Source organism: Bos grunniens, chromosome 20 (genome assembly GCF_055505025.1).
Source record: "Bos grunniens cultivar Pamir isolate PY7600 chromosome 20, Bosgru_T2T1.0, whole genome shotgun sequence".
Classification (NCBI taxonomy): domain Eukaryota; kingdom Metazoa; phylum Chordata; class Mammalia; order Artiodactyla; family Bovidae; genus Bos; species Bos grunniens.
In genome coordinates this window covers 12,439,304-12,458,353 of record NC_141184.1, presented here as the reverse complement: position 1 = coordinate 12,458,353, position 19,050 = coordinate 12,439,304, and the positions used below count along the sequence as shown (strand labels likewise).

At 40.2% G+C, this 19,050-nt stretch overlaps 1 protein-coding gene across 1 annotated transcript in view; it reads left to right on the top strand.

Annotated features, from left to right (window-relative positions):
• The window catches only part of DNAH5 (dynein axonemal heavy chain 5), a 330,796-nt gene that overhangs the window by 266,559 nt on the left and 45,187 nt on the right, over positions 1 to 19,050 (top strand). Inside the window, exons 65-69 of the mRNA XM_086361232.1 lie at positions 211 to 393; positions 10,310 to 10,553; positions 11,539 to 11,653; positions 12,155 to 12,345; positions 18,105 to 18,226. Coding sequence (XP_086217358.1) covers positions 211 to 393; positions 10,310 to 10,553; positions 11,539 to 11,653; positions 12,155 to 12,345; positions 18,105 to 18,226 — 855 coding nt within the window. The remainder of the gene's footprint in view (positions 1 to 210; positions 394 to 10,309; positions 10,554 to 11,538; positions 11,654 to 12,154; positions 12,346 to 18,104; positions 18,227 to 19,050) is intronic.

Sequence of the window (19,050 nt, the reverse complement as noted above, 5' to 3'; positions counted from 1 at the left end):
CCCTTCCTCTTTCCTCTCTTACTTTTGTCCTTCTTTCTTTTCATCCTAGTGGCCTGAAGCCCTCTGAATGCCTAATGAACATTTCTTTTTAAGTATACACATGATCTCCAGGTGTATAGTGGTTTAAAGCAATACTAGATTCTAAGTAAAAGAACACACAGTAAGGTGTATCTGGGTTTTATTACTTTTAACTTTCTTTTTATAACAAAGGTGAAAGTCGGTGACAAAGAAATAGATGTGATGGATGGCTTCAGACTCTACATCACCACCAAGCTGCCCAATCCAGCCTATACCCCTGAAATAAGTGCTCGGACCTCCATCATTGACTTCACAGTCACTATGAAAGGTCTCGAGGACCAGTTACTGGGGAGAGTCATTCTCACAGAGAAGCAGGTAAGTAAAGTATGCAACAGAGTAAAGTATGCAACCCCACCAGGGCTTCCCTGGTGGCTCAGACGGTAAAGAATCTACCTGCAATGTGGGAAACCTGGGTTCGATCCCTGGGTTGGGAAGATCCCCTGGAGGAGGGCATGGTAACTCACTCCAGTATTCTTGCCTGGAGAACCCCCATGGACAGGAGGAGCCTGGCGGGCTACAGTCCACGGGGTCACAATGAGTCGGGCATGACTGAGCAACTAAACAAAATGCAGAGTGTGGCCCTTCCCCTTTCTGCATCGCATTATGATTCTTTCATTGACAAAAATAAGATGATGAACATTGTGATGGGGTTGAGTCCCCCCTTTTAATTCCTGTGTTTCTTCCATTATTCATTTTCAAGTGTCTTTAGTAACAACCAATTATCTATCTCGTACATTGCATCTGTATCACATATATCATCAATTAATTTTATATAGGGGAATGATGTAACTATGAGAATATCTGTCTCATTTTCAGCATCACGGTTCTGGTTTTACACTCCTTAAATTTCCTGAAGTTTGTTCTGTTCCTGGTTCTAGTCACCTGTTGAATTTTAGCTTTCTAGTATATGTCTGGGGTTTCCCAGGGGGCACAGTGGTAAAGAATCCACCTGCTGATGCAGGAGATAAGGGTTTGATCCCTGGGTCAGGAGGATCCCCTGGAGGAGGAAATGGTGACCCAGTCCAGTATTCTTGCCTGGAGAATTCCATGGACAGAGGAGTCTCGAGGGCTGCAGTCCACACGGTTGCAAAGAATCAGGCACGACTGACCACACATACACATGTGCACACACACAGTATATGTCTAAGTTTTTATTTCATTTGATTCATTATTATGCTTTTGGAATATAAAACTGGGACATTGGAACAGATAGCACAGCATTGCCAATTCTAATTTGTTATCCAAGAGTGCTTGCTGTATCTTGCAAGAAGGCAAGTTTGTTACCCTAGATTTCACTGTGGAACTTGTGAAGGCTACTGGCTTCATTTCGCTCTAAGCATAATTCCGTGTCTGTTTTCTCTCAATGAGAAATGGCCAACAATTTATAAACTTACTTGTTTTGAATCAGCATTTTCTCCAGGGAACATTTGAGCTGTAAGGAAAGAAATCTGGAGGGTTTTAATGGGACTCTGTCGACGAAGCTGTGTGAACTCTGAAAGTTGCTATTGATTTTCTTCTTGAGTTAGATATCCATGAGGAGTTCAGTTTAATTTATGCCCCCCATCCACACTGACCTGAAGATTTATTTAGGTTAAAACTATTGGCAAAATCTTTGGAATCTGCCCCTCCCTTTCTTTATTACCTCTTCTCTATGTCTCACCATGCGTGCTCCTCTGAGCCCTTCCTTGCATTTATATTTCTCTCTCTCTCCTTCCCCTCTTCCTTTTCTATGAATCTTCTCCATTTATTTTAAAAATCCCTGGTGGCTCAGACAGTAAGCAATCTGCCTTCAATGCAGGAGAACAAAGATTCAATCCCTGGGTTGGGAAGATCTCCTGAAGGAGGAAATGGTAACCCATTCCAGTATTCTAGCCTGGGAAATCCATGGACAGAGGCATCTGGTTGGCTACAGTTAAATGCCGTCACAGAGAATGAGATGCAACTGAGTGACTTAACACTTTGAATTTCACTTTTCTGTTTATTTTTAATTTATGGTACACAGATCATAGAGTTATGTAGTTGGAAGTTGCATTAAGAGGGTTTAATCCAGTTTCATCAATTCACATGGTTGGTGACCTCCATGTGGTAGGAACTGATGCTAGAGTTCCTACCACAGACTGGAATAACAGCCTTCCAAATATGTAGTTGTTTATTTTTGGAGTCTCAGTCGAGATGGTTGAAGTAGTTTAGTGCTGACGCAGCCTCACTTCAGAAAGGACTAGGATTCTTAATCAACAACAAGGCCTGTGGAGCCTGGGCATCCTTGAGGGTCTTCAGGATAATAATAATTGCCTGTATCTGTCTGTCTGTCTATCTATCTACTTATTTACCTACCTCTCTTCCTTCCTTCCTCCCATTCTTTCTTATTTCCATTCTTTCTTCCTTCCTTTAATTTTTATAGGAGTATAGTTGCTTTACGGGCTTCCCTGGTGGCTCAGTGGTAAAGAATCCATCTGTCCATTCAGGAGATGCAGGTTTGATCCCTGGGTCAGGAAGATGCCCTGGAGAAGGAAATGGCAACCCACTCCAGCATTCTTGCCTGGGAAATCCTGTGGACAGGGGAACTTGGTGGGCTACAGTCCATGGGGTTGCAAAAGAGTCCGATATGACTTAGCAACTAAACAACAACATCAAGAGTTGCTCTACAATATACCTTTTGCTGTACAGCAAAGCGAATCAGCTATGCATATGCATAATCATATACATGGACTTCCCAGGTAGCACAGTGGTGAAGGCTCTGCCTGCCAGTGCAGGAGATGCAAGAGATGTGGGTTCAATCCTTGAGTCAGGGAAGATCCTCTGGAGTAGGAAATGGCAACCCACTCTAGTATTCTTGCCTGGAAAATTCCATGGACAGAGAAGCCTGGTGGGCTACAGTCAGAAAGAGTTGGACATGACTGAGCAACTGAGCACACATATACATAAACATATACATATATCCCCTCTCTTTTGGATTCCCTTCCCATTCAGGTCACCACAGAGCGCTGAGCAGAGTTCCCTGTGCTCTGTAGTAGGGTCTCGTTGCTGCTGCTGGTGCTGTTGCTTCAGTCGTGTCTGACTCTGTGCGACCCCATAGACGGCAGCCCACCAGGCTCCCTGGTCCCTGGGATTCTCCAGGCAAAAATACTGGAGTGGGTTGCCATTTCCTTCTCCAATGCATGAAAGTGAAAAGTGAAAGTGAAGTCTCTCAGTCGTGTCCAACTCTTAGCGACCCCATGGACTGCGGCCTACCAGGCTCCTCCATCCATGGGATTTTCCAGGCAAGAGTACTGGGATGGGGTGCCATTGCCTTCTCTGAGGTCTTGTTAGTTGTCTGTTTTATACACAGACTCTACTTTTACCTGTGGTGTTGGCTTTAGGAGGTTAAGGATCTTTGATGGCACTTTGAATAATATCCTTGTCCTCAACTTTCTTTCTGTTCAGCTGAGATGAATGCAGTCTCCTTGGGAAAAAAATAATTTGTTTTCCCAGATTTTTAGTTGCAACAAAACAACTCCAGGACTGAGTCGTTAATTGTGGCAGCAGAGGTTTAAAATGAAGTAAGGAGCACTTTAACTCATTGGAAGACTTTGAACAGTCTTGGAAAGCCAGTAAGGATCCCAGGCCAGACTTTTCCTTACTTCCTGGGAAAGCTGAAAGTGTCTTGACACTTCATTCTCTTACCATCATCTCATTATCAGAGTTCATTCCTGGCTCACAGTAATTGATTCTTACAGAAGTGTGGTCAGAGTAATGTGACACTCTTTCTGTTATAACAACAGAGGGCCATCTTACCCTGAACCACAGTATAATACAACGTGTAATTGCTATTTTCTTTTCTCTAAAGCAAAGTCTTATGCAAGAAGTGAGCTTCATTGTTGCTATTGTTCAGTCACTCAGTCATGTCCAAATATTTGTGACCCCATGGACTGTAGCATGCCAGGCTTCCCTGTCCTTCACTAACTCCTGGAGTTTCCTCAAACTCATAATCCATTGAGTCAGTGATGCCATCCAACCATCTCATCCTCTGTTGCCCCCTTCTCCTCTTGCCTTCAACCTTTCCCAGCATCAGGATGTTTTCCAATGAGCCATCTCTTTGCATCAGGTGGCCAAAGTATTGGAGCTTCAGCATCAGTCTTTCCAGTGAATATTCATGGTTGATTTCCTTTAGATTGACTGGTTTTATCTCCTTGCTGTCCAAGGGACTCTCAAGAGACTTCTACAGCACCACAGTTTGAAAGCAGCAGTTCTTTGGCTCTGAGCTGCTGGACTTAATTGTGCTGGATTTTAAGTAGCCTGCTTTCTGCCTGAAGCCTTTCCTTTTGCAGCATCTGTTCTGCCCACTGTGCCCCTGAACCTGCTCACCCTGCTAAATCTTTGCAGCCTGGGCAAGTGGGTCTAAGTTGATTTCCAGTACTTTCAGGGAATTTTTTTTATCATCTAGTGACTCAGTTGATAAGAGCTTATGTCTGTGCCTATTTAAATTATTTCTTTGACTTTAGCAACAATGCAGTCTCTTTTACAGTGATCACTTTTTGAATGATTGTAAAAATATCAATGTTAAATGCTATTGAGCCAAGGAGGGGGTTATTGGAAGTTAAGAAAATCCCATAGGTATGAGGTTAATGTTGGAAAGCATCTAAGAAATTCCCTAAATGTGGGGAAACATTGAAACCAGTGGTAAACTTCTTCAGTCAGGATGAGTTATGCCTTTACTGTTCTGTTGATCCTTCTGGTGAAAGGAGGCTTGGAACAGTACCTTAGGATGCAAGGGAAAGGCCACTCGTCTTTGAGTCCATAAATTCACCAGCTGTCCAGTGTTCTGGGAATACAGGCAGTGAGGAGGAGTCTTATTATCACGCAGGATCTGGTCTCACGAATGCTCTGCTGTCCAGCCTGTCAGACCCTCAGGTTTGTTTACTTAAGAAACAAATGGAAACCATAGAGCATATGAATGGAAGGAAGGCAGATTTTTAAGCAACTTTATGATTTTCTCTGTGCTTCAAGGAAGTCTTTTTAAATGCATGGGCTGTCCAAGTTCACATCAAAGTCCTGTGTAATTGTTGATCCGATGTTGTTCTTGTAAGTAGATTTAGACAGCTTCCTGTTGTCACCAGAAGGTGATGTATTGAGACCTTTTTAAACAGGCAGCAAACCAGTAGCCCTCCAGAAACTTTCCTTTAAAGAAACCCATTCTCTTAGGGTCTCTCTCATCTTGATCCTAGAGGATAAGACAGAAACTGAAAGAGAACTATATACTCCTTGGAGAGAAATATTCATATTAGTTAACAACCTCTACTGGCCATACAATGCAAAGCCTCAAGGGTCATCACTGTTCAGAATTTCAGATGAGCAAACAGGTGTGTGATTTAATTCTTTTGGATGTAGAAGGACCTGAACTTGGTGGAACTGACATGAAAAATAACTTAATAAAGACACTAAATAGACATTGTTATTGCCAGCTCATTTGGTGGACAAACAAATAAATCTGAGTTCAGTTGTTTAACCTTTCATTTTAATTACCACTGCAAGGTACAGAGAGAAGAATCTTTGTGAATGAAAGCCTGAGTGATACCTTAAAATGAGAACTGTGAAGGCTGCCATCTATTTCCTTTGATTGTTTCTAAAACTCTGGTGATAGATGAATTTTATGTCCACAAAGAATTTTTGTTTTCATTTGTACCTTCATTGAGCCACTCAATTAAAAAAAATTATTTATTTATTATTTTTGGCAATGCTGGATCTTTGTTGCCGCATGGGCTCTTTCCTGGTTGCGGCAGGTGGGGGCTGCTCTCTAGTTGCAGTGCACAGGCTTCTCACTTTGATGGCTTCTCTTGATGTGGAACATGGGCTCTAGGGCACACAGGTTTCAGTTGTTGCGGTGTGTGGGGTCTGTAGTTGTAGCTCCTGGGCTCTAGAGCACAGGCTCAATAGTTTTGGCACATGGACTTGGTTGCTGCACGGCATGTGGGATCTTCTCGAGTCAGGGATTTGAACCCGTGTCTCCTGCATTGACAGATTCTTTACGACTGAGCCACCAGGGAAGCCCCTAAGCCACTTAAGTTTTGATCATTTAATTAATTAATAGTACATTTCCTGAACTTGTGCTGAATCACTACTGTACTTTCTTACTCAATTTGGGAATCCTTTTCACATTATCACAGTTTACATAACATTTTTTGTTTTAGCCTTAATATAAAGAATACATCCCGTGGAGAAGGGAATCTTCCTGATCCAGGGATCGGGCTCAGGCCTCCTGCATTGCAGGCAGTTTCTTTACCATTTGAGCCACCAGGGAAGCCCTCAATATAAAGAATACTAACACAAATGTTTACTATTCTCTGTGTGTGTGTATCTGTTGTCTGTCTGTCTGTGTGTTAAGAGATAATCCCTTTGTTGGGAAAAATGCTTATAGACAAAATTATTTTGCTTAATTCTCCCCTACATATTAATTTGAAGAAGAACAGTATTTGGAAATAAAGTTGTAGTTCAACAGAACTGTGTTAACATCAATCATACAAATGAAAATATGCCTAAAACTTTATCCCAAAGTAGGTTTTCCACTGAAAAATCTCATGGAAAGCAAACAGCAATTCTTCTGTTTTTTCAGAGATATCTTTCTGTGTCCTCTATTGTTCTAGTCTAATGTTTGGCAACTGGGGTGGTATTTATTTATTTTTTAAATTTAATTTTATAGTGAATAGTTTGATTTTGTAATTCCAAGTATTACTTTTCGTTGTAGTATTTACTTTAAAGTAGATTATTTCATCAGTATCGAACTATGGGGGGAAATGTACTTCTTAGCCTTATATTAATCCTTTGGGAAGATAAGCATTACTTTAATTGACAATTTTATTTAATTAGTGTTGTTAATGATATTAAATAGAACACAACCATCTCAATAAAGTTTAAAGTTTACTTAACTCTTTAAAATCAGGGATGGAGTAATTTTGTACCTTATTGTATGTGTTACTAATAACTATGTTTATTAATAATGGTTTTCATAAGCAACATGGAGCATAATTTTAGTCTCAATCCCATAGTTCTCAAGGGGAGATGAGATTGGAAATGTAGATTGTAACAGGTTTTATAAACTATGTTGAAAATTTTGGACAAATAGTAAAGGGAAATCCCTCAATGACTTGGGGCAGAAAATGGGGTGATGACAGCAAAAGATCAGCAGGGAGACCAGTCATGGTTAGAGCAGTCCTCCAAGCAAAAATTAAAACCTAAATTATGGCAATTGCTGTGTAATTGGAAAAAAAAATGGGCAGAAGAAAAATTACTTTGTAGGAAGACTCAATAAGACTTGGTGTGTAATTGGAAAAAAAATGGGCAGAAGAAAAATTACTTTGTAGGAAGACTCAATAAGACTTGGTGCAGTTTTGGGATTTGATGGTCTATCTCCAGCAGACAGGAATACATGAATCCTTAGCATTATAAGCGGAAGATTAGAATGTTCTCCTTTTTAAAATTCCCATTTCAACTACTTTACTATGCTTTTATGATATGTGACATTTGCAAATGTGATTTATTTTGTATCGACTTATTTTATTTTCAAACTACTGATTTCCAAATAAATGTTACACTGCATCTGAAAAATCCGTGCTGGAAATGAATCAAGGGAGAGGGTGGAGGATAAGAGACATATTCTGAGCAGCTATTGTGATCTAGGCACTGGTTTCAGCTACTCTGCTGGTGATACCCGCACAATCTCTCTCTGAGCTGATTTATGTACATTTTGCAGATGAAGAAACTGAGGCATATAGACTTATGTAACATGGTGAAGGTCATGCAGTTAGTAAGTCCTGGGAGTTAGAACTGAAACAAGTCTTCTTGATGTAAAAATCCCCACTCTTCCCACTGCTTTGCTTTCCTTTTCTTACCTGTCTTCAGGCGAGGACTTTAGAGTCCTCTAGGGACTTATCTCTAGAGTCCTTACCTCTAGGGACTCAGAAATGATAATGAGAGTACATAAAATTTAGGAATATGGCAATAATAATATTTGAATTATTTCCATTTAATTTTATTATCACTTTATTTCCTAGTGTGACCATATTGCAAGTGCATTTATTGTAACTGTTTATGGAAATGATTTTTATAGTAGTCATTAAACGTCACTTGTTTGTACTAATTTCTACAGAAGCTCAAATTTGAGATTCTTATCTAGTGAATAAATGAATTAAAATGACTGGTAAGAAAGCTTTCAAATGTAACCAAATAGCATATGGAAGCAAAGATAAGTAAGTCTTAATTACATTGTTATATCTCAAAGAATTAAGAATAGATACAAGTTTGTTTAGTTAAGGAGCATTTGTTTTGCTTAAGGAGAGAATTTTTCTTTTCTAGAATATTCTAGACCTAACTCACTGTGCTTAGAGCATGAGTTGGGAGTCTGATAGGGTGCCAGCCACCTAATTGTTTAACCAATGGTGAATAACTAGCTGGACTGTAAAGCAGAGGCCAGTGCTCTTTGCTCTTTGTCTGTATGCATTTTCGTTACCAGGACCTTTATTTGTAATTTTATGGTTTTTGTTACAAAGGCAGAATTTTCATGTCTGTATTTCTGGCACTAAGACATGACTAGATTTTCTGGTAACTAACATGTTTCAGTTTATCAGTTTGAAAAAGGGGTAGAGTGATTAATCATTCATTCTGCAGTATTGAGAGCTGACCATATACCAGCATTGTACTAAGAGCTAGAGAACGTATCAATGAACTGAAAATTCCTTGGAGCATAACTATTAAGTAAATTGTGTGTTATATTATAAAGTAAATAGTCATGTCATTAGTGAATAGTCTCATTATGTTTTATATGTTTTCATATGATTCATCGCTGTGTATAACTTTAGATTTCTAGTTTTCTAGGTAGGATATAGAATCTACAAAACCTGCTGAGTCATTCTAGAATACCTAATTGAGTATGGACCTTTCTGAAGCCACTCTTCAACGTGAGCTTGGTACCACATGACTGGTAGCTGGACCTGAACTGCTGACAGTGCTTTCCCATTCAAGGCACCTGCATTTAATCCTAGTTTTCCCAAATTGTATTTACACTCAAATATGCATAGCTTCTTTAGTGATGCAACTAAGCGTAGGTAGGCACCTTGTCAATGGACACTATATTTAGAAAGGTCTTCAAGCAAACTTGCAGATGCATATTTTTCTCTTTAAATTTTATTTTAATTTTTGACATCTTATTCTTGGGTTTATCATTGATGCAGATTGACTACTTAATTTTTATTAAAAAAATTTTTTTTGACCATACCACAAGGCATGTGGGATCATAGTTCCCCGACCAGGAATCAAACCCTTGTCCCCTGCAGTGGACGCGCATGCTCTCTACGGTTTTGAACCCCCAGGGAAGTCCTTCTTTGCAGATTTTAACTTCTATGTTCTCATCATCTTTTCCTTTTTTGATTCTTTCATTAACCTCCAGTTAGAATCACTCATGAAACAATTTGACTTTCATGTACGGGTTTGACCTGGTGCCTGAAGCATATTGTCTCTGGTTTTTCATGGCCATTTCCTCCTTCCTTCACCCTCACCAACCCCATCTTTTCTTTCCTTCTCTTTCACCGTCTCTCTTTCTCCAAACTCCCTATAAGGAAGAAATAGCCAATCAGGACAGTAATCTCCCAAAGCCATTTTCTCCCCAGCTTCCCGTAAAGGTTTTTCGGGAAGGATTCAGAACTTCCCTTCTCTTTAAGAGAACAGCATCTTTCCTTTTCAAGTCAAGATGATTTTTCAATTTATATGTACCCACAGTAATAGCACAGTTTGCCTGCCTAACTTTTGGACACTTGCTTTTCACAGAGTTGGAACTATTTCAACAGGCAAGTTGAAAATAAATTCATTCAAATGACAATAGAGCTCTTTTAAGCAAGAAACTAAGCAGAGATACATGTATTTAATTTGAGCTGGATATGTTATAGTCAAACAAATTTCAGTTTCATCAAAACAGGAATAAATATGATCACAAAAGTCACTTAAAGCTGAGTTGACTTTAGGAAATAAATGGATGGCAAATTGTTAGCATTGGTAATATTTTTAGCACATTTTTATGTTGCTTGCCACCAATTCTTTCCTCTATGAATTCATCTCCTCTGATTTTGATGTCTGTATTTCCTGCAGTCAAACATGATAACTACAGTGCAGTAACTCGAGAGAGCCCAATAGGTAAACTTTTTTAAGGAATAGCTAAATGATAGTTGTTAATTAAGGAAGAAAATATATTTATGCAAATTAACAGGAATTGGAGAAAGAAAGAACTCATCTCATGGAAGATGTAACTGCCAACAAAAGGAAGATGAAGGAGCTGGAAGATAATTTGCTTTACCGTCTAACCAGCACTCAGGGGTCCCTGGTGGAAGACGAGAGTCTCATCCTTGTGTTGAGTAAGACAAAAAAGACAGCTGAGGAGGTGACACAGAAGCTGGAAATTTCAGCTGAGACAGAAATTCAAATTAACTCAGCCCGGGAGGAATATAGACCTGGTGAGTTTGGTAATGAAAGACAAATGTCACAGGAAAATGAAGCAAGAAATGAGAATTAGAGAAATCGAAGTAAGGATGTTATGAAAACGACTGTGCGATGTGGGGTGGCCATTTATGTTTTATGCCATTTCTTTAAATATTCAGCAAAATTGAGATGAAGAAATTTTATGATGGTATAAATTTTCTAAGCGCTTATAATTCATGTTATTGGCAAATTCCTTAAGGTTCCTGTGAACTTATTTTTAAACCAGAAAGTTAGGAGGAGAGCTTTCTGAGGACATCTGACTGCAAATTAGTGAAGTCTGAGTAATTCATGCTGCATTTGTGGGCCATTTATTAGTTGTTTATCATTGGTAACAATAAGCCTGTATTTTGTTTGTAGTCTTCCTAATAGGAAGGTAGTTCTCATGGGAACTCTTCAGTCTTATCCATGAATCAACAAATCAGTGTTGTTTATGGGTTATAAAGGGAACCTGCTAAAAGAATTCAATTTCCGTTAGTAATTTATCATGCCTTCTGGAAAAATAATGGAAACGATATCTACTGGTGGGCAGTCAGGAGCATCATCTCTGTGATGCCTTGGTTTGCCAACTTGAGGCCAGGGTTAGTCAGGGCTTCTTCATGGAGCTTAAGAACGAGGTCCTTACAGTGCCTATGCAATTTGCTGGGTGTTACAACCTGTGCTGTCCCACCAGTTGTCTTCTCTACCTATGAGAAAATGTAATAAAATGTATTTATAAGGGATCTAGAGATTCTACAATGGAAAGTATTACTTAATGAGGGCAAACAGCAGACTACTTGTACAGAGCTTATAAAGAAGAATTAAATGTATATGATGACATTGCTCTAGATGCCCATTGCTAGAAGATAGTCATTGCTAAGACTATGAACGTTGTTGTTTTCCTTTAGCATTCAGACTGATCTGTGCTTGGGTCATTTGTTGTCCACCCTCATCGCAAGTGCAACCTTGGTCTTTGTCTTTCAGTTGCCACCCGGGGTAGCATCCTCTACTTTCTCATCACGGAGATGCGCTTGGTTAATGAGATGTATCAGACTTCGCTCCGCCAGTTTCTTGGCTTGTTTGACCTTTCCTTGGCCAGGTACGTCCGTACTCAGGAAGCCAAGCTGAATTCGGTATCTGTGGGATAGAATGATGATATTATGTTGATAACTGCCCCCCCCCCCGCCTTTGCTACTAAGCATCTTCTTCTTTTTTAATCTAAATTGAGCGTAATTACCAGTATGTTAACAAATTATTCTCATTTGTTATTTTATGCTCAGAGAAAGTTCTACCAACTATTCATCCATTGATTGATTCCTTTGGGTTCACGAGTTTCTACTTAACAAGAAAATTCCCCAGATGTTGTTGTGAGTGATAATGTTTGGCGGGTAAAATTTTATTCAGACGATGTGAAGGATTCTCTTATGTTATTTCATGTTGAGAGAATGCTTGTTATTTCAGATTTAGGAGGCTTACTAATGATGCATATAAAATAAGAATTGGTCCTCCAGAGTTACTTGTTTTCCATGAAAGACGTTGTTTTTAAGAACAATTGAAAAGGGCAGTGGGCTAAACCTGATTTAAATGCTGTCTCCTCCAGGTCTGTCAAGAGCCCAATTACAAGCAAGAGGATCGCTAATATCATTGAGCACATGACCTATGAGGTTTTTAAGTACACAGCCCGGGGGTTGTATGAGGAGCACAAATTCCTGTTCACGCTGCTGCTTACCCTGAAGATTGACATCCAGAGGAACCGAGTCAAGCATGAAGAGTTTCTCACCCTTATTAAAGGTCAGTATAAGACTAGAAAGCATTGTGAAGTTGTACGAATTATTGTGAGGGTCGTATGTGTGTTTTAGTTGTAGTTTCCTTGCATTTCATTAAAGATCACACTTATGAGAAATATTTTATTTGTTCATTTATTGCATGAAATTAAAAAAATTTATTTATTGTATTTAAAAAATATATCAGTTTAATTCAGTTCAGTCACTCAGTCGTGTCCGATTCTTTGCAACCCCATGAATTGCAGCACGCCAGGCCTCCCTGTCCATCACCAACTCCCAGAGTTCACCCAAACTCATGTGCATCGAGTCGGTGATGCCATCCAGTCATCTCATCCTCTGTCGTCCTCTTCTTCTACTGCCCCCAATCCCTCCCAGCATCAGAGTCTTTTCCAGTGAGTCAGCTCTTCGCATGAGGTGGTCAAAGTATTGGAGTTTCAGCTTTAGCATCAGTCCTTCCAAAGAACACCCAGGACTGGTCTCCCTTAGAATGGACTGGTTGGATCTCCTTGCAGTCCAAGGGACTCTCAAGAGTCTTCTCCAACACCACAGTTCAAAAGCATCAATTCTTTGGTGTTCAGCTTTCTTCACAGTCCAACTTTCACATCCATACATGACCACTGGAAAAACCATAGCCTTGACTAGATATATTTTGTGCTGGGTCTTTGTTGCTCTAGGGACTTCTCTGTTGGCTCAGACGGTAAAGCGTCTTGTCTACAATGCGGGAGACCCGAGTTCGATCCCTGGGTTGGGAAAATCCCCTGGAGAAGGAAATGGCAACCCACTCCAGTACTCTTGCCTGGAGAATCCCATGGATAGAGGAGCCTGGTAGGCTACAGTCCATGAGGTTGCAAAGAATCGGACATGACTGAGCGAGTTCACTTTCATTTTGTTGCTCTGCATGGGCTTTCCCTAGTTGCAGGAAGCAGCGGCTACTCTTTGTTGTGGTGAGAAGGCTTCTCGTTATGACAGCCTCTCTTTTTGTGGAGAACAGGCTCTAGGTGCACGGGCTTCAGTAGCTGCAGCACATGAGTTCAGTGGCTGCAGCTTGCTGGCTCTAGGGCATGGCATCAGTAGTTACGGAGCATGGGCTTAGTTGCTGTGTGGCATGTGGAATCTTCCAGGACCAGGGATCAAACTCGTGTCCCCTGCATTGGAGGTGGATTCTTATCCACTCTACCAGCAGGCAAGTCCCTGCGTGAATATTTATTGAGAACCTTCTGTGTACTAGGACACAGAATAGGCACTTGGAACACTTAATAAGCAAGTAAATTATGTAGTATGTGAGAAACTAATAAACACTGTGGTGGGGGTGGGGGGGGAATAGAAGGATAAGGGAGATGGGGAGTTACACAGTATGTGGAGTGAGGGGATGTGTTAACATTTTAAATGGGATGTTTAATGGGATTTCTAATGGAGTGGGACTCCTAAGAGATGGACAGGTGAGCCAAGGCCTGGAGGAGCAGGGGGTGCTGGCCTTGGGGACGTTTAGAGAAGTGCTGAAGGAAGAGGAGCTGGCATCAGTGCCTCTGCTGGGAGGGAGCCTCGTACTGTCTCCAATGTGATGGAGGCAAAGCACAGCAAACACGGTGGCTGAGCAGTGGTGAGCGACCATGCTACTCATCCCATGTATATTTCCTCTGTGTCTGTTGCAGCATTGTTCACAGGTTGAACAATCTATTAGGCTAGCCAATATTGAGCAGGCTCTGGGAATTGGTGATGGACAGGGAGGCCTGGCACGCTGCAGTCCATGGGGTCACAGAGTCGGACATGATTGAGCAATTGAACTGAACTGATTGAAAGTGAAAGTTAGTTCCATAGTTGCGTCTGACCCTTTGCGACCCCATGGACTGGCTCACCAGGCTCCTCTGTCCATGGAATTTTCCAGGCAAGCTGACCAAAATGATTTTGGGATTTTTCCATAAGATGTTATGGGAAAAACTCAAATGAACTTTTTGGCCAACCCAATACTATACATTTCTAAAGAAAGGTTTACTTTTTTTTTTTTTTTTAATATTTATTTATTTGGCTGCACTGGGTCTTAGTTGAGGCATGTGAACTCTTAGCTGAGGCATGTGGAATCTAGTTCCCTGACCAGGGATTGACCCAGTCCCTGTATGGGGAGCTCGAAGTCTCACCAAGGAAGTCCCTGGAGATTTATCTTTAAAGATAAAACACAACTTTATCTTTGGTCAAGGGGTGGATTTTTATGACTTCACCTACATGGAGAGTAGATTTGCGGAGGAACTTGAAAAGGATCCTGTAGGGGCAGAAGGGAAGGGCACAATGGGAGTAGGTCAGAGTCACACTTAACATTCATACCAATGCATATTGATATACATATGCCTGGAAGGAAAGCTATGGCAAGCCTAGACAGCATACTAAAAAGCAGAGACACCATTTTGCCAACAAATGTTCATCTAGCCAAAGCTGTGGTTTTTCCAGTTGTCATGTATGGATGTGAGAGTTGGACCATTAAGAAGGCTGAGTACTGAAGAATCAATGCTTTCAAACTGTGGTGCTGGAGAAGACTCTTGAGAGTCCCTCGGACAGCAAGGAGATCAAACAAGTCAATCCTAAAGGAAATCAGCCCTGAATATTCATTGGAAGGACTGTTGCTGAAGCTCTAATACTTTGGCTACCTGATGAGAACTGACTCATTAGAAAAGACCCTGATGCTGGGAAAGATTGGAGGCAGGAGGAGAAGGGGATGATAGAGCATGAGATGGTTGGATGGCATCAGTGACTCAATGGACATGAGTTTGAGCAAGCTCCACTGGATAGTGGAGGATAGAAGAGCCTGACATGCTGGTGTCTATGTGGTCAAAAAGAGTCAGACGCAACTTAGTGACTGAACAACAATGCATACATAGCTTGTAATGGCAATGAAGACTCATCATTTAGACATGAAAATTTAGAAATGTATGATTTTGGGATGATATCTCTTTCTGTGTCTTCTTTGTCTCTAATCCTTGAACCCTTGCCCTTGTTTCTTTATGTTCCAAGCTTCCTAAATCAGAGCACATGGAAGATGAATAGTCTGGAGAGTCATCACCTTAGGTAGACGTGTAGGTATAGGAGTGGCCTTCTTCAGTGAGTCCTTTGTATATCACTGACCTCAGTGACTCTGGCCCTTCAGTTTATGGGGTTTCCTATGGCAAAGTTGTTCCTGAGATCCTCAATTCAGGCATAAGATGCCTTTCTTGATGGGAATGACATTGACCTTGACATCCAGAAATGGTTGAGATACTGTAAAGTATGTTACAGTTTGGCATAATCAAAACAAACATGGAATTTAGAGTTGGGAAGAATTTAAGGGAAAATAGTGGCTTTGCCACTTTGGGATAAGTGGTTTTGAGGAGGTTATTTAAACTTTTCAAGGTTCAGTTGCCTTGGCTATGAAGCAAGGATAGTCATGTCTACATAATAGGATTATTGAGAATTCACACAATTTATATAAACCCTGGAACATAGAATATGCTCAGCAGATGATGGGCATTGTTATTTTATCTTTATTTTTTTAGTTTATTTCGATTTGTCTGAGGCTTGCCTAGGTTGGACAGGATTTTGTGGACTTCCTGCATTCAGCACCTATTTCTTATGCTCCGTTAGGACACAGGGCTTCATAAGATTTCCCTTTGTTAGCTATGTTGGTGAGAGCTGCCCAAAGACATCAACTCCCTCTGTAAGGATTTTAAAATCACTTAGTTCAAAATGTTTAGACAGCAATAGTGTTTTGATCTTTTAATTTACTCATCTCTAAGATGGGAAAAGGTGAGTCCAGAGGTCTTTCTCAGTCTGCCTTAGTGATGTCACTTCATGATTGTGTGGTACAGCTTGTATGAATCATTATAAGCATGTTTCAGTTTTACAAAGTTTAATGATAAAGATTTAATTCTCAATCATCTTTAGAATTTATTTTGAATTATTGCTATCCCAGCTGTTCATTCTTTGGGAGTCCATCTAATCTGGTGTCATATTACCGAGGAATATGTCCCCACCCTCCACTACAGTATTCTTTGTGGCCCATTATACCCTTCCGAGGCAGCCAAGATATTTACGACAGAATTACCCTCTATTAAACGATGAATAATGCTATGGTTTCAAGGAACCCTCTTTTCCATGAAAGTCATTTCTCTAACCATGTGGTGGATACGTTGTTCTTTTCAGTTTGTTGGAAAATGGACATTTTCCATGGAAATCGGTGTGACGTTTTTCAACACAGTGCCATTGCACTTAGTTCTTTAACTGCTCCCTGGTGTTCAAGCAATCTGTTTTGATTTTATGAGCTAATATTTTCACTGAAACGACTTCACTTACGTCTTGTTCCACTTACCTTGGAAGTCGACTAAGATGGCTTTGGCAAAAGACAGCAATTTCATGGGGTCGATGGTACCTGAATGAAGCAGAGATTGCCTCAATAAATATCTTGAGTATTATTATTTGTTTATGACCTGCTCTGTTCAAAACCAGATTGTAGCCAAATGGGTTGGTTATATCCTTTTAAGAATTATGCTTAGAGCATATTTTCCCTGAAGCATTTTAATAGATGTTATTTATTAAATGGTATATTTTATCCTATAGAAGACTTGCTAGCTCTTGCTTTGACTTAAAATATGATTGTTCACACATTTAGTTTTTCTGGGATGGACCACAGTAACATTTTAAGCTGTCATTTATTTATTTGATCGTGCTATGAGAGTTGTATGAGTTATATGAGGTTAGATGAATTATCAGTAAAGAGGAGTCAGTACCCAACGGAAATGTTTGTTGTGGGTAGATTGATCAAGAATAAGTGACATAGCACAGAGCCCTTAGATGTGCTCAACATGGATGTAAATAATATACTGGTTCATAGAGGAGAATCTCTTAAACACAGGTAGTGTTACAAATAAATCTAGATAAATTCCTTCCTTAAAATGTTGTTGTTCAGTTGGTCAGTCGTGTCTGACTCTTTGCGACCTCATGGACTGCAGCAGTCCAGGCTTCCTTGTCATTCACCATCTCCTGGAGTTTGCTCATACTCATGTCCATTGAGTCGGTGATGCCATCTGATAGTGAAACTCATCCTTAAAATGAGCTTGTATCAATATTTGGCAGCTCTTCATGCTGACAACAGCTGGTCATTTAGTGACTCTCAGCTGTGTCCTTGATCCCGTTTTGAGTGCTTCACAGTCACCTTATGTATTTTCTGTCATTATCACAACACCTGAAGTGAAAGTGAAAGTGTTAGTCTCTTAGTGATGTTAGACTCTTGTGACTCCATGGACTATAGCCTGCCAAGCTGCTCTGCCCATGGAATTCTCGAGGCAAGAGTGCTGGAGTGGGTTACCATTTCCTTCTCCAGGGAATCTTCCTGACCCAGGGATCGAACCTGGGTCTCCCTCATTGCAGGGAGATTCATTACTGTCTGAACCACCAGGCAACACCTCGGTGTCATTATTCCCACTGTATGTATTTGAATACACAGTCCCAGACCGATGAGTTGACTTGTCACACACCTTGGCCAGGTGTAGCTAAAACAGAATGTATCACTTACCTGGATCCAGGCCTATATCACTGATCCTTAAATGTGTTTTTCTGAAACCATCTGTTCCTTTATTAAGTGTTAAAGCTTGTTCATCACTATGATTTATATTTCTGAGTTTAATAAATGTTAAGGTAGTAAAAGAATTGATATTAAAATAGTTTCAGCAAGTTTTTTTTTTAATACAGATATTGTTTGTACAGAAACAAAATTTTATTAACATAATATATTTAACTTGAAAGGTGGTGCCTCCTTGGACTTGAAAGCCTGTCCTCCTAAACCATCTAAATGGATCCTGGACATGACCTGGCTAAATTTGGTGGAACTCAGCAAACTTAGACAGTTTTCTGATGTCCTTGATCAGGTAACTTGTGCTTTGAATAAACTTATGATAATATCCCAGTGGGCAGCTTCCTGATTTATCCCCGGCTGTTTGGGGAAGAGAAAGATTTCTTGCTGCTGTCATTCCTAAAATGGAATGACCAGTGCTTGACCTTCCTCATGGCTCATTCATATTCTGATAAAGTACACTCCACCCATGGCAGGCTGGTCTCCAGGAAGTAATTAGTTGCCCAGGAAGTTTAACTGATGCTGTCCTGGGCCATATGTCAGTATCACCAATTGGAGGTCTACCAGTGGGAAAACAGATTCAATTAGTTTAAGAGATTGCTTTTACAATATAAAATCATGCTATTTTCGATATTTTTTTTTGTTTTTCTACTCAAAATGAAACTCTAGTATTGCTTTTCTTAAAAAAAAAAAAAGAGATTAGATATGGTCAAGAAGTTTTATCATCTTCCTATAGATTGAATGACGAGAAATAGGAACAACCTGCCCTTGAATGCTAAATATCCTTTCTTGCCTCTAGTTCCTGTCTCTCTCTTCTTCCTCTCCTTGTTTGTACTGCCTTAGCTAGGCATCTGGGTATGAATCTAACACAAACACCTGGCCGTTTATTTCTAGAAGTTGTTGTACTTTCATAAACAGCCAGTTTTGGATGAATTGTGTGTATATTGGAATTATGGCACTTGGGTACAGAAAGTTGAATTGGGACAAGTCAAGAAACAGGTTCTTGAAAATCTGATGAGCAGCAGGAAGTTGTGTGAACAGCAAGGTTGCTTTCTTCAGCTGCACATTGAAGGCTTTGACCAGAAAATGTCCAAACACTGGTCCTTTTTCAAAACTGAT